At 35.0% G+C, this 17,102-nt stretch overlaps 3 protein-coding genes and 1 pseudogene across 3 annotated transcripts; all 4 read right to left on the bottom strand.

The window, feature by feature from the left end:
- Positions 1 to 391: 391 nt before the first annotated feature.
- LOC104703786 (uncharacterized) lies at positions 392 to 3,157 on the bottom strand. Its single transcript, XM_010419859.2, has one exon. It carries the CDS (start codon positions 2,989 to 2,991, stop codon positions 517 to 519), a length of 2,475 nt encoding a protein of 824 aa, XP_010418161.2. The 5' UTR covers positions 2,992 to 3,157; the 3' UTR covers positions 392 to 516.
- A 3,653-nt stretch (positions 3,158 to 6,810) lies between these two features.
- LOC147941975 (uncharacterized) lies at positions 6,811 to 11,785 on the bottom strand (annotated as a pseudogene).
- Positions 11,246 to 13,047, bottom strand: LOC147941974 (uncharacterized; the record flags this gene model as incomplete). The annotated part of the gene is made up of 1 exon (XM_087458703.1): positions 11,246 to 13,047. A coding segment is annotated over one exon (720 nt), but the record flags the coding sequence as incomplete, so codon positions are not given.
- Positions 13,048 to 13,132: 85 nt separating this feature from the next.
- Positions 13,133 to 15,786, bottom strand: LOC104703784 (uncharacterized). Its single transcript, XM_019227294.2, has one exon. It carries the CDS (start codon positions 15,724 to 15,726, stop codon positions 13,237 to 13,239), a length of 2,490 nt encoding a protein of 829 aa, XP_019082839.1. The 5' UTR covers positions 15,727 to 15,786; the 3' UTR covers positions 13,133 to 13,236.
- Between the last annotated feature and the right edge of the window lie 1,316 nt (positions 15,787 to 17,102).

Genomic DNA, 17,102 nt, shown 5'->3' with positions numbered 1-17,102 from the left:
AAATTATATAAACCAAATAGACCAAAAAAAAATCAATAAGTCCTTTAATAGATTAAGGAGCTTTTTTATTTTTTTTGCCACTGATTGAAAAATACGATTGAGAGAAGATAAACAAAATATAGTACTCATCCATCACTTTGTTTCTGATCTCTCGTCTGAATTTGGTTGGTTAAACTTGATATCATAGTCTGTTACTTTGATCTACGTGACACTACGAAACGTCGGCGTTCCTTCTAAAATAATTTGAAATTCTTTCTATAACTTTTATAACGTTCGTAATTAACACAAAGAAACATGTTAGTTAAATCTCGACCGGATTATCCTTGAATTATCGGGTTTACCTAGATCGACCACATGTCAATAGATTAATCAAATCATGAAGATAAGAAAAGAAAAAGAAAAACAATCGCATCGTTGAAGATTAACAAACCACAAAGTCTGCTATATGAATACAAATTACATCATTGATAACAAAAGAAAACAAAAAACAAAATAACATTGATATAGAAAGATAAATTATATAATATCACGAGCACATTTTATAGAACAAGTTGTGAAGTTGTCTGTCGTAAATAGTCTGCCCTGGCAAGGGTACTCACAAGAATCACAAAGTGGTCGAGAAAGATTTCTTCCGGCAAGAACTTTGACCTGTTTTACCTCCTTCCCATATACATCCAAGATTTGACCAGGTTTCAGATAAAGGTCATCATCAAATAAGCAGACAGTGTGAAGAGTAGTGCAGCAAACGTTGCACCAATAGAAGGATTTTGTGTTGGTGTCTCTCAAGTTACGCTCGCAGACTTCACACCAATCTTTTTCACACATCTCTTTCCCCCATAAAAGTTTAAGAAAGTGTTTGTCGTGCTTATACCTTGCTTTGTATGGTAAGGTAGCACACTTGATACAAACAATAAAATCACATTTGATGCAATTAAATTGTTTATAACATTCTGATTTACAAACCTCACATATGGGCTTGACGTCGGGGTGTAAAGCTAGGAACAAGGGATGTTCATGACCTTGGAAATCAAATGGCTCAGATATTGCAGCACACCTTACATCTACACCAAACTCGCATTCCACTATGGGACAACAATACATAAAGTCGCCACAATAACGATAACAAGCATCGCACAAGAAGTTAGCCTTATCATATTTACTTCTACTCATTGGGATCAATTCAAGTGGATGAGGATGTAACACATGTTGTATTCTGCGGGGAGATTTTGTGCATGTTTCATGGAGGATGAATTCACACTCCATACAAGAATAGAAGTTAACTTCAAAGATAGGCATAACACACATTTGGCAAAACTTGTTCTCATCACAAATTATGCTAACCTCAAGCTGAAGATAGTGGTCATGAAGAAAATGAAGTATCACTCCTTCAGATATAATCTCGAACGGCCCAACATCTTGTGTTATATCATCTTCTTCTGGTACACCTTCGAGTTCAACTCCATCCCACACATCTTTCCGTAGAGCACATCTTACGTGAACAGCATATTCATCACATTTGTCACAAGTATATGCACCATAATCACCGTCAATACTTTTACGACAAACTCCACAAGACCATCCTTTGGATTGGAGAGAAGAAGTGTAGGAGATGCGATGGTGGTGACGTGAAATCTTGATGATGGATGGAGAATACATACAATCATTATGAGCAACAAATCTGCATCTGAGACAAACGTATGTGGGATAGTTTTTTCTGATTATACCACAAATGTTGCAAGTTAAGAGCGCCTGTTCGGGAAAAAGAGTGAGGGGATGGTCATGACGTTTCAGTTGGTCTACAACGAAGGGTATTGACTTCATTGCACAGACTGTATGCATTACAGCATCACATATGATACAATAATATACCAAATCTTTTGCTATTCTTCCACAACAAAAACACTCTATACTGGCAGCAGTAGGATGACGATAGTAAAGCCGAAGATAATGCTCGGGATGATAAGGGTGTTTGATTTGCAGTGGAGACTTTACGCATTCTTTGTGGAAAGATTTATCACATATGACACAAAAATAATAATTTGTACCAAGATTTGAGCCGCTGCATATGTCGCACCCACCATCAGCATCTAATTCTTTATTGTTGCACCAAAACAAAGGGATTAATGAATGAGGTTCATACGGATTATCACTGCTTATTGTAGAGCCGAGGTATTCGAGGGAATAACTAATCGGAAACATGAGAGGAGGATCAGAGGGTTCTCTTAAAGTTCGTGGATAAGGACACAAAAAACGTTCTTGAAAAGGGAGGTCGTGGCTAGCTGCTTCACCGGAGGAAGATGTTGGGCTATGTGTTTGTGGTATGGGTAGGTATTTCGGGTGATGGTATACCAACTGAGATAGTTTACCATCGTTCTCCACCTCATGAAATCCTCCCAAAGGTATCGACTTCATGGCACAAATTGTATGCATAACAACATCACATATGGTACAATAATATACCAGGTCTGTTGCTCTTCTTCGACAACATAAACACTGTTTATCAGGAGAACTAGGAAGACGACAGGAAAGTTGGAGAAAATGATCATAATGGTAAGGGTGCTTGATTTTGAACGGAGATCGGACACATTCTTTGTGGAAAACTTTATCACATTTGACACAGAAATAATAGTCTGTGCCAAAATTTGAGCCGCTGCATATGTCACACCCACCATCAGCATCAAATTCTTTATTGTTGCTCCAAAACAGAGGGAGTAGTGGATGGTCATAAGACTTGCCACTTCTTGTTGTAGAGCCGACGTATTCCGGGGAATAACTAACTTTATAAGTGAGAGAATCGGAGTTATCTTCTAAAATTCGTAGAAGAGGACATAAGAAAAGGGGTTGATCAGAAGGGTGGTCGCGGCTTGCTGCTTTATTGAACAAGGTTGGTTTTTTTGTTTTTGGTATGGGTTGGTATTTTGGGTGATAATATACCAGCTGAGATAGCCTATCATCGTTTTGCACCTCGTGAAATCCACCCATGGAATCCATTGCTACTCCACCAGTTATTTTGATAGCTTAGGTGAAAGACTTTTTTGGTTGGGATGATGTTCGTCTCCTGCTTCTCCCACATTATCTACTCGGCAATTCATCCGGTGACTTCACGGTCGCCAAAGAAATACAATAAACAAATAATTGTCAACTTGTCTTGCACATGATTCTCGTCTTTTCTAAAATTGCTTTCGATCAGGCTTTAATTGTTATTTTATTTTGTGATTAAATTACTAACCCAGTTGACACTTTAAAATATATTATTGTCTCATTAGCTGTTTACAACTCGATGCAGTCTTTTAATATTATTTCGTCTACAAAAATCATTGCGTCTTATATATAGTTCACATACATACGTGTATGTAGTACAATTTTAGTGAAAATAATTGAGCTATTTGGGATTTAAATATCATTGGCATTTGGTTTTGTAATATAGTTATTTCCATCCACCACTACTGTAATTTGTTTCTGTTTCACATTTAACAAACTTTGATGTAAAATACACTTAACACAAACGGTAATGTATATTATATTGCATAATCTTCAAATGACTAAAAATATTTGAGATTTTAATTTTTTTTAAGTGGTTCAATTTTTTTACATATGATTCAATTTTATTCTCTTTTTCTTTGTGATGACTATTTTACCCTTATTTAAAAAATAAATAAGTAAAAAAAAAGGTAATGTATATTTATAAATTGAAAAATTACAGAAAATTTTGACAATTTTTATGACATGTTATAGTTTCAAAGTACGACATAAATATTGATTTATAGAGATGAATTATAATAAAAATATTTTAGAAGAAAAATCAAAACATACATTAATATATCAAATTATATATATATATATATTATGTAAATTTTTATGATTATTAATTTATATTATTAGCGGACCATATATTTATAGAAAAACTCTAAGAAAATATTGTTTTTGTTATTTTATCAAATTTGGTTAATTTTTATACCAATCCAACTTTAAACAGAGAAATTTATTATTTTATAGTCTTTATTAATTTATAGAATATTAATTTACAGAAATTTTTACTTTACTTGTAATTTCTATATATACAATCAAATAAAATTTAATTAATTAAATCATACTCCAACCTAATCAATTTCTAACAAAATAATAAGGAACTCCCACTTTGAAAGCTTGACTTGAACGTAGTGCTGACCCACAGTTATATGTTTGTCAAAAAAAAAAAAAAAACTAGGGTATTAAGTTAATTTTCTAACTTGTTAAGTTTTCTAACGTGTGAGGAGGTGTGAGTTATAACTTATAAGTGTATAAGACTCTACAATATATCCTCTGTTTTTATATAACGTTATGCAAAATTATAATATATCCAAATATTTTAACAAAAGAGCGAAGATAAAGAATGCATTTGAGATTTGTTTTAGTCGTGAGCATTTTAGTATTGTACGCATCACTCGCTGTCTAGTAACGCTGTATCAATCGATTAATTAATTAAAGTAAAGAAGTGCGCAGGTCTTTGATTAACTGAGAATAATATAAGCATCACACAAGTTACAGCTGGAAGCTTCGAACCAATTAACCTATTGGTGGTCTCTATACTCCCTAGGGATTAAATGTTTACAAAAGACGTGCAGATAAGGAACGTTCATGATTTATGACTAGCAAACTACTTTTGAATTTTATAAAAACGACGATCGATCCACTCTAACAATAATTTCTGTAATTATGAAACATTTATTAATTAAGAAGAGAAAATTATATGTTATGAGACATTTTCTGAAAATGTGTCCTAACCAATAACTAGTTATTGTTTTGAAAGTAAATATTTATGTATTTTCTTTGCAACACGTTTAATGTTTAAATTCACGTTTTTTTCTGTTAAATATTATGTTCATACTGTAAAATGTAAGATTTAGTTTTCTTTTTTCTATCTTGGGGTTTTGAATTATGAAGTTAGCTAGTTTCCGAAGATTGAACCTATCTCACTTGAGCATAAAAACTTAAGTATCTTAATTAGAGAATGAAACGTAAAAGACAGATTGCGTGATGAGTGTTCTACTTACCCCTATATGATTTTCGATTCTCATCTGCAGTGCAACACAATTTTTACAGCTGAAGTAAGGATAAAGCTTCTGGAAGGATTCTAAAGGGATTACTAAAAAGCCTTGGTGCCATTACATAAGTTGCACTTCAATCAAATAATGAATAAGTCTTAACCAATAACTAGCTTAAAAGATAGGATCTATTAATTATAACTTGAAAGCAAAACAATAATACCAGCTCTCTCCCATAGTGATCTGAAATCAATAAGAGGCCAGGCGAGTTTAATAATGTGTTCTAATGATAATTCAACAAGACCAACAAATTGTCTTAGGTCAGCCACTTCACAAGAGTTTCAGCCAAGATCAGCTAAAAAAGAAATCTAATCTAACAGAGCATTAAAAACAGAACATGGAAAGAAAAAAAAAACGGCTTGTCTTGAAATAATTAGTTGAGATATATATCCAAGAAACAAGTATACGTAACGTAGCACAGAGAGTGTCATTATAATATACCTCAATTGCTAAAATTAAAGATATGACATTTTCTTAATCAATGTTTGTTGCTCTCCACCTTTTGTTTTGTTGCCCTAGATTGGATATATTCTAATGGAGACGCCGAGGACGAGTGGAATCGTCTTAGCTGAGTTTTCGTATTTCAAAAAGCGAAGTTCATGGGCATGCCGTAGCTGTGTTAGATTAGATTTCGTCGTTTAGATCATCAGCGACAGAAACTCTCCGATGATCTCTTCTACATCTTTTAAAACAAAAGAAAAGAGAAAAAAAAATTACACTAATATTGGGAGATATCGATATGATTAACTTACTGGATTCTCATCTTCAGTTGAAACTAAGACAATATCACGAGAACATTTGATAGAACACGCTCTCTTGTTGTCTTTCTTAAATATTCTGCCCTGACAAGTGTACTTACACGAATCACAAAGTGGCCGGGAAAGGTTATCTTTGCCAAGAACCTTGAACTCCTTCCCTCGTACTTTCCAAATTTGACCAGGTTTCAGAAAAAGGTCGTCATCAAATAAGCAGGTAGTATGAAGAGTAGTGCAGCAAACGTTGCACCAATAGAAGGATTTTGTGTTTGTGTCTCTCAAATTACGCTGGCAGACTTCACACCAATCTTTTTCACACACCTCTTTCCCCCATAAAAGTAACTGAGACTCAACCGGAAACTCTCCGATAATCTCTTCCATCCTAATCCCCACGACATGGCTAAATTCTCCTATCACCGCTGGGAGGGTGAAATCAAAATCGGAGAAACCTCGAATCAGAATCGGTAATCGTGGATCTTGAAGATTCGATTGTGAGAAGAGAAACAAAATGTGATCCGATCAATGGTTGATGATGAAGAAGTGATTGATGATCAGAGGAGGATACTCATTCATCACTTTCTCTGATCTCTCTCGCCTGATACACAAAATAATCTAAGAGACGCTACGAAACGTCACGAAACGTCGTCGTTCCTTGGAAGGTGAATTTAAAATTATTGAAATTAAAATGATTTGTTTGACGAAAAAAGAAGAAGAAGAAAAAAAAGTATGCATTACAACAGATTACATAATTTACATTAACATGTATTTTCGAAATAATTAAAAAGTTATGCATTACAGATTACATAATTTACATTACAGAAGTATCTATCCCCCATATGTTCTTAAATCCGGACAGTGCGATCATTGGGTTAATAATATTATAGGGTTAACCTAGATCAACCAGACAACCACATATCAATAAATTTAATCAAATCATGAAAAAATAAATAAAAACAATGGGAATAGAGTCAAAGCTTAACAAACCACAAAGTCGGATATATGAATGAGAGTAGAAACAAATTACATCTTTAACAGAAAAAAAAATTACACTAATAATAGAGATGGAACTATATAATTAACTTACTGGATTCTCATCTTCAGTGACAATATCACGAACACATTTCATAGAACACGCTTTGTTGTTGTCTGTCGTAAGTACTCTGCCCTGACAAGGATACTTACAAGAATCACAAAGTGGTCGAGAAAGATTTCTCTTGGCAATAACTTTGACCTCCTTCCCTTTCACTTTCAAAATTTGACCAGGTTTCACATATAGGTCGTCATTAAATAAGCAGGCAATGTGAAGAGTAGTGCAGCAGCCGTTGCACCAATAGAATAACTTAGTGCTTGTATCTTTTAGATTACATTCACATACCTCGCACCAATCATTTTCACACACCTCGTTCCCTCATAATAATGTAAGAAAGTGTTTGTCGTGTTTATACCTTGCTTTGTATGGTAAGGTATCACACTTGATACAAACAATAAAATCGCATTCGATGCAATTAAATTGTTTAAAACATTCTAATTTGCATACCTCATATACGGGCTTGACATCGGGGTGTAAAGCCAGAAACACGGAATGTTCATCACCTTTGAAATCAAACGGCTCGGAAATTGATGCACATCGTATATCTAGATCGAATTCGCATTCTCCTATGCGACACTCATAGACAAATCCCGCACAAGCACAATCACAATCACACGCATCGCAACGAAAGTAATTTATATCATATCTACCCCCAATCTTCAATGTAAGTAGATGAGGATGTAATGGATGTTGTATCCTGCGTGGAGATTTTGCGCATGTTTTATGGAGGTTGAACTCACACTCCATACAAGAATAGAAGTTACCTTCACAGATAGGCATAACACAAGCTTCACAAAGCTTTTTTTCGTCGTAAAGTATGTCGACCTCTAGTCGGAGATGATGTTCATGAAGAAAATGGAGTATCACTCCTTCCGATATCATCTTGTAAGGCTTAGCATCTCGTGCTATGTCATCTTCTTCTGGTAAACCTTCGAGTTCAACTCCATCCCACACATCTTTCCGTAGAGCACATCTTAAGTGAACAGCATAATCATCACATTTGTTAGCGATATGGTTCAACTGCGGTACGTGCGGGATAAAAATATTTGCGATATAAGTGCGGTTTATGCAAAATAAGCGGTACACAATGATGTTTGATTGGTGAAAAAACTATTAGCGATATTGTTAATATGAAAATTTTCAGTTGTTAATCAGAAATATTTTAAACATATGTTTTTCTTCAAAATAAAAATTTCTGCTTTAAACATAAGTAAATTGGATTACAAATTAATCTTTTTTTTCTTATCTGTTTTTTTTTAATGTTTTTAATATAAAAAACTGGATTGCAAATTTTTATATAACAATGATCTAAGAGGGAAAAGAAGAGGGAGAATATATAGCCTAGATAGAATCATAGACATATATATGTGGGAGATAAAACAACAACTATACACTATTTTTAATTATAATCAAAATAATAAAATATATATATATATATATATAAATAATCCACTGCGGTTTTCTTCCGACCGTTGGGTAATAAACATGTTTGAGTTGTTACAGCGGTCCAAGGCATTTTGCCTTCTCAAAAAACGCACCCACCTCTTTTTGTTCATTTTTTTTGTAAAACCACAAATTAATAACAATTGTTGTGATTGGTGAAGGATGTGCGTTATTCATAAATCTTATCTCAATTCCGCAAATAAAATATCTCCATTCATAGCCTTAAATTCCAAAAGCCCAGGTACGTATTTTTCAGTTTAGATTCTAGAATGGTCATTAGTCAGTAAGATGTATATGTATTGGACAAATTAAAATCATCTAGCAATAAACGTGTGCGGATTAAAAACAATCCAACAATAAATGTGTACGGATTAAAAAACCATCCAACAATAAACGTATACGGATTAAAAACCATCCAACATTAAACGTGTACGGATTAAAAACCATCCAACAATAAACGTGTACGGATTAAAAACCATCCAACAATAAACGTGTACGGATTCAAACCATCCAACAATAAACGTGTACAAATAAAAAACCATCCAACATTAAATGTGTACACATTAAAACATCTAACAATAAATGTGTACAAACTAAAAACCATCCAACAATAAACATGTACAGATAAAAAACCATCCAGCATTAAATGTGTACACATTAAAACATCTAACAATAACGTGTACGGACTAAAAACCATCCAACAATAAACTGATATGGATTAAAACCATCCACAATAAACATATAAAAGATTAAAAACTATCTAACAATAAATGTGTACAAACTAAAACCATCTAAGGCTTCTGTATATCTAGCATAGTGATAAGGTTTTTGAGCTTGGAAACCTTAAACAAATAGGTAAAGATAATTTTTTACTTTTTTTGTCTCTGTTTAATAAACACCTATTTTTCTCTCGCAACATTCCCTAAATTACAAAGTAGATGTTGAAATCTTAATCCCACCATTAAAACTCAAGCTAACAGTAGTTGGCTTAGACATAAATTAAACTGGGCGTTACAAAGAATTATCAAAAACAATCATGTAAATATATATTATTGTGAAATAGTAATTTATCGATCATTCCAATGTTCATATTTCTCTTTTCTTTTCTAAACAAAGAGGGGCAAAATAGTAATTTTCCCGTTAAGTCATCTTCTTCCCAAAACCGAATAGCCACCCCGAAGTCTGCGTTTCCTAAACTCAGATTTTTGGTTTTGCTTCCATTTTTCTATTGTTTTCTTGTGTAATTTTAACCCAAATAACATAAATCTACCAATAATCAGAGAATTCATAACAATAACCAAAACAAGTTTTAAGTGGTTTCAATTTTTCTGATTTTATTTATCGTCTAAAACCAAATCACGATTGGCCACCTTCGTCTAGCGCTTCCTCGGTGACTAAATGAGTAAGACAATGGAGAAAAAAAACAAGAGAGAAGGAAGTCAGAGAAACAAATACTTAAGCTTTGTAAGAGAGACGATAAGAGAGAGAGATCGGATGGGGAGAGAAACACAAAAGCCCTCTTTGGTCATTTCTACAACACACCCAAAACTGTATTACATAATTTATTCTATTAGTGTAACAGTGATACACGGACTGATTTCCAAATTTTGTTTAGTAAAGTGGCTATAAATCTAATTAAATTATTAAAACGTACTAAAATCCAAACAAATCCTTTTTTTTTACATAATTTTTAAAAAAGTTTCTACAAACTTTAAGAAAATTTATTTTTTTTTGAATATAATTTAACATTATTATTTTTTTTAAAACTATCTTAATATAAAAGACTTATAACTATCTTATATATACGTAAAAATAAAAACATTTTAACATACTCTATAAAACCTTATAAATTTTACAAAAACTTTGATCGACTTTGCAAATAGCAGTTATCATCTGAAAAATCCGACCCGTTTTTTTATTTAATATATCTCAGATAAAGTTCAAGATAAATAAATGTAACGATGAATATATTAAAAATGTTACAAAAAAAACTATTACGTTAATGATATTGGGCTTTAGAGAATCCCAAGTCATCTTCTTTCTCGTTTCGTTAGCCCCGATCCTTCCACGGAACTCGATTTTATCATCCTTTTGGTATAGGTTGTGTATCATTAACACACATACATCATCAATCTTGGAGAGAATGATAGATCCGAGACCAACTTCTGCTTTTCGGTTTAATGGATTCTGGGAACAGAGGGTTCGTAATCTAACGATGAGTTTGATATCATCGTTCCATTTTCTCTTTCTCCTTCGAATCCATTGGGGGTGTATAATTCCGACACTAATCTGGCCACAACACAAAGGTTATGGTGTCGGCTCCTTTCCGTTTATCGGTGTTTGTCGTTTCATCTTCGAAACGGGTCGCTATGTTCATCAAAGAGGTTATGCCTCTAGTTTCGATCTCTCCATTCTGAGAAAGAGAGATCAATTTTGGATTTGAGATCCAGGAGAATATGATCGCGATACTATCGTTTACGGAAAGAAATTATGGTCTCCATTCATTCCTCTGCACATAGGCGTAATTGTTCGTGCGATGAAGACGTGGTTCATCGTGAAGATCTTCAATGGCGTCTTTGGTGTGAGATGTATAATTGGATGGAATTACACTAGTAGCAAGCCAAATTTTATGATGAAAACAAGGACAACGATACGGACTAATTGGTATTGGATTGTCAAGATTTCAAAACTTTTTCCAAAAGCAATGGGTTTTTTCTATGTGATGTGGAGTTACAACAAAAAAATGCCAGTACGGCATACATATCACATTCGAGTAGGATGGTTTATGAAGAAGGAACATACGAGTAAGACTTATCTGAAGGAAGCATCGTCAATTTCACTCTTTTCATGCTTGCTATCTTCACTATATGACACATATTTCTGCTTATGTAATAAATTGTTTTTGAAGTTTTGTATTGGTTTGGTACATGTTGTAATACCCAACTGATTAATAAAAGTTATTGGAAGGAAAAAAAAAAAAGATAAGAAAGAAATATATAATTTTCGAAAAACTTAAAACCTTAAATAAAATAAATATTATAATGATATTTATACAATTATCTTTAGATCGCAAAAACTAAAATGTAATGATGATGTATTTTATAAATGTTACAAAAAGTTATTTAAGAAAAAAATAAGGAAATTTATTTGGTAAATGTATTATAATTATCTTCTATTCCAGAGTAATTGTAATGATCAATATGGTTCTGCTCCATGCCTCCATCAACATCCTCTATCCTCCGGGCCGGCGTGAAAACATTGATACAAACAATAAAATCACATTTGATGCAATTAAATTGTTTATAACATTCTGATTTGCAGACCTCACATACAGGCTTGACGCCAGGGTGTAAAGCAAGGAACAAAGGATGTTCATGACCTTGGAAATCAAATGGCTCAGATATTGCAGCCATGAATACATAAAGTCGCCACAATAACGGTAACAGGCATCACAATAGAAAACTTAATCAATTCGGAACCCTAATTCAGGATCCTCCACAGCGGATGGAGATGAACACGACGAAGACATCGAAGTTGGAGATCCGAACGGAGACGCGGACGGTGATTGAATCGGATCGTTGATCCGTAACTGAGACTCAATCGGAAACTCTCCGATGATCTCTTCCATCCTAATCCCCACGACATGGCCAAATTCTCCGATCACCGTTGGGAGGGTGAAATCAAAATCGGAGAAACCTCGAATCAGAATCGGTAATCGTGGATTTGAAAATTCGATTGCGAGAAGAGAAACAAAATGTGTGATCCGATCAATGGGTCATGAATTCATGATGATGATGATGAAGTGATGATTAGAGGAGAATACTCTTTCATCAGTTTCTCTGATCTCTCGCCTGAGTTTGGTTAGCTTAACGATAAATTCATATTGAATTGTAAATCCTAAAAATCAAAACACATATATTTGAAATAATATGTTTTATTCTTGAGTATTTTAAAATCAATGATTGAATAACACAACAATACCACAAGCACATTTTTTAGAACACGCTTTGTAGTTGTCTGTGGTAAATATTCTGCCCTGACAAGGATACTTACAAGAATCACAAAGTGGTCGAGAAAGATTTCTTTTGGCAATAACTTTGACCTCCTTCCCTCTTACTTTCAAAATTTGACCAGGTTTCGCATATAGGTCGTCATTAAATAAGCAGGCAATGTGAAGAGTAGTGCAGCAGTCGTTGCACCAATAGAATAACTTAGTGCTTGTATCTTTTAGATTACATTCACATACCTCGCACCAATCATTTTCACACACCTCGTTCCCCCATAATAATGTAAGAAAGTGTTTGTCGTGTTTATACCTTGCTTTGTATGGTAAGGTAGCACACTTGATACAAACAATAAAATCGCATTCGATGCAATTAAATTGTTTAAAACATTCTAATTTGCATACCTCACATACGGGCTTGACATCGGGGTGTAAAGCCAGAAACACGGAATGTTCATGACCTTTGAAATCAAACGGCTCGGAAATTGATGCACATCGTATATCTAGATCAAATTCGCATTCTCCTATGCGACACTCATAGACAAATCCCGCACAAGCACAATCACACGCATCGCAACGAAAGTAATTTATATCATATCTACCCCCAATCTTCAATGTAAGTAGATGAGGATGTAATGGATGTTGTATCCTGCGTGGAGATTTTGCGCATGTTTTATGGAGGTTGACCAGACAACCACATATCAATAAATTTAATCAAATCATGAAAAAATAAATAAAAACAATGGGAATAGAGTCAAAGCTTAACAAACCACAAAGTCGGATATATGAATGAGAGTAGAAACAAATTACATCTTTAACAGAAAAAAAAATTACACTAATAATAGAGATGGAACTATATAATTAACTTACTGGATTCTCATCTTCAGTGACAATATCACGAACACATTTCATAGAACACGCTTTGTTGTTGTCTGTCGTAAGTACTCTGCCCTGACAAGGATACTTACAAGAATCACAAAGTGGTCGAGAAAGATTTCTCTTGGCAATAACTTTGACCTCCTTCCCTTTCACTTTCAAAATTTGACCAGGTTTCACATATAGGTCGTCATTAAATAAGCAGGCAATGTGAAGAGTAGTGCAGCAGTCGTTGCACCAATAGAATAACTTAGTGCTTGTATCTTGTAGATTACGTTCGCATACCTCGCACCAATCTTTTTCACACACCTCTGTCCCCCACAATAATGTAAGCAAGTGTTTGTCGTGCTTATACCTTGCTTTGTATGGTAAGGTAGCGCAGTTGATACAAACAATAAAATCGCATTTGATGCAATTAAATTGTTTACGACATTCTGATTTGCAGACCTTACATATTGGCTTCACTTCTGGGTCTAAAGCTAGGAACAAGGGATCGTCGTGACCTTGAAAGACAAACGGCTCCGATATTGCAGCACACCGTACATCTACACAGAAATCGCATTCCACTATGGGACAAAAATACATAAAGCCACCACAATAACGATAACAAGCATCGCAATAGTAGACACGGTTACCATACTCACTCTCAGGGATTAATTTAAGTGGATGAGGATGTAACAAATGCTGTATTCTGCGGGGAGAGTTTGCGCATGTTTTATGGAGCATGAACTCACACTCCATACAAGAATAGAACTCACACTCCATAAAAGAATAGAACTCCTCCTTAATTATAGGCATAACACATGCTTGACAAAGCTTGTTTTCGTCATAAATTAGGCTAACCTCGAGCCGAAGATAATGGTCATGAAGAAAATGAAGTATCACTCCTTTAGATATCATCTCAAACGGCTCATCATCTTGTGTTATATCATCTTCTTCTGGTACACCTTCGAGTTCCACTCCATCACACACATCTCTCCGTAGAGCACATCTTACGTGAACAGCAAAGTCGTCATCACATTTGTCACAAGTATATGAACCATAATCACCATCAATACTTTTACGACAAACTCCACAATAACATTCTTGGGATTGTAGAGAAGCGGTGTAGGAGATACGATGGTTATGACGTGATATCTTGATGATACGTGGAGAATACATACAGTCGTTGTGAGCAACAAAGCTGCATTTGAGACAAACGTAGGTTGGTTTACCTTCTCTGATTAGACCACAAACGTTGCAAGTTAAAGAAGCCTGTTTGGGGAAAAGAGTGAGGGGATGATCATGGGTTTTTGGTTGGTCTACAACGAAGGGTATCGACGTCATCGCACATGTTGTATGCATAACAACATCACATTTGGTACAATAATATACCATATCGCTTGCTCCTCTTCCGCAACATAAACACTCTGCATCTTGAGTTGGACGATAATAGTAAAGTTGGAGAGAATGCTTAGGATGGTAAGGGTGTTTGATTTTAAGTGGAGCCTTGACGCATTCTCTGTGTAAAATTGTATCACATTCGACACAGAAATAATAGTCTGTGCCAAACTTTGCTCCGCTGCATATGCCGCATTCACCATCGTCATCAAACTCTTTATTGTTGCACCAAAACAACGGGAGTACTGAATGAATTTTCTGATGCGCACTTCTTGTTCTGTTTCGCGAAGTTCTTATTTTAGAGACGATGTATTCCGGGGAGGAAGTCAGCGGGTGAGAGTTTTGATTACCGTCTTTTAGACATCGTGACACAGGGCAAACGAAAAGGGCATCGTTGACTAATTCACCGAAGGAGGAGACTGGGGTTTGTGCTTGTGGTATGGGTTGGTATTTCGGGTGATGATATACCAGATATTGTTTACCATCAGTTTCCACCTCATGAAATCCACCGAAGGGTATTGACTTCATCGCACAGACTGTATGCATTGCAACATCACACCTGGTACAATTATATACCAGACCCATTGCTCTTTTTCCACAACATAAACACTCTATATCAGGAGCATTAGGCCGAAGATATGAAAGTTGGAGAGAATGTTTAGGGTGATGAGGGTGTTTGATTTTGAATGGAGATTGGACGCATTCTTTGTGGTATGTTTGATCACATATGTCACAAAAATAATAGTCTGTGCCGAAATTTGAGCCGCTGCATATGTAACACCCACCATTGACATTGAATTCTTTGTTGTTGCACCAAAACAAAGGGAGTATTGAATGTTCTTCATAAGCGTCATCACTGTCATCACTACTTGTTGTAGACTCAACATATTCGGGGGAATAACGGACCGGATAGATAAAGTGGGAATAATCATATATAATTCGTGTAGAAGGGCAATAAAAAAATGGTTGAAAAGGTTGGGGTTTATGTTTATCGGAGGAGGTTTGGCTTTGTGTTTTGGGTATGGGTTGGTATTTTGTGTGATGATATACCAGCTGAGATAGTTCCGCCTCATGAAATCCACCTATGGGCTCCATCGTTTGTAATTGTGATAGTTTTTTCTCTTCTCTTTTAGGTGAATGATTTGTTGGTTGTGATGATATTCGTTTCCGGCTTATCCCACATATATATATATACACGAACAAATAAAGTCAACTATACTGTTGAAGGTGTTTTCATCTGTTCTGTTCTTAAATTACTACTTTCGATCTGGCTTTATTTCTTGTATTGTTTTGTTTTTCTGTCAACTTGAGACACTTGTATTAAAATTCTGTCCATTCGCTGTTTACAAGTAAAACTCGATGCAGTCTTTCATTTAAATTGGATCTGAGTTCTGGTCTTTTATAATTGTTTCATATATAAAAATCAGGTCTTTAATTTATTGAATTGTTTCATATATATAAATTAGGGCTGCCAGGCTGCCAGCAGACTAACGTGCGACAGCTAGCAGAAAAATTAGCTATGATCTTTTATAATCGTTTCATATATAAAAAGTATCGTGCCTTTTTATCATAGTTCGCATAGCTACAATTACTTTTTAATAACTAGTAAAGGGTTCTAAACTTAGATCTCTCAGTAGTATCAGAGATAATGCGTATATCATTATAAGTTTAAGGATTTACTTATAATTATTATTGTAATCCTAATCTTCTATGTATTATATATATGTGTAACTCATTATTATTAATTAAGAATCATTTCAATCTCTATATGGTATCAGAACACCAGATCTGACCTAAACCTAAATATTTTAAACACCACGCCTCCTGTATGACTACATCCAGCAACATATCTCCTTCCACTGGTGAAGTCATCATGACCTCTACCAATCCTCTCTTTAACGTCAACACATCTAATGTTACCAAACTCAATGACACCAATTACTTGATGTGGAGCCTCCAGATCCATGCTTTGATTGACGGCTATGAACTCGCCGGCTACCTTGATGGATCTCACCCTGCTCCGTCTTCCACCGTTACAACTGATGCTGTCACCGTTCCAAATCCAGATTTTGCTTTCTGGAAACGCCAAGATTGCCTACTCTACAGTGCTTTGCTTAGTGTCATGTTTGCTAATGTTCAACCGTTGGTGTCTCGTGCCACTACAGCTGCTGAGGTATAGGAAACTCTTATGTCCATCTTTGCTAAACCAAGCTGTGGTCATGTACAAGGTATCAGAAATCAGATTAAGGTATGGACTAAAGGTAACATGATTATTGATGCTTATGTGCGTGGCCTTGTTATTCGTTTTGATGAGCTTGCTGCGCTTGGGAAACCGCTTGATCTTGAGGATCAAATAGAGAAGATTCTTGAAGGCCTTCCTGAGGATTACAAACCGGTCATCGATCAAATAGAAGACAAAGATGTTCAACCGACCATTAGCGATGTTCATGAACGCTTACGTAACCGTGAAT

Source organism: Camelina sativa, chromosome 7 (genome assembly GCF_030686135.1).
Source record: "Camelina sativa cultivar CO46 ecotype springtype chromosome 7, ASM3068613v1".
Taxonomy (NCBI): Eukaryota; Viridiplantae; Streptophyta; class Magnoliopsida; order Brassicales; family Brassicaceae; genus Camelina; species Camelina sativa.
Note: the sequence above shows the minus strand (reverse complement) of the source record. Positions and strands in the feature narration are given on the sequence as shown.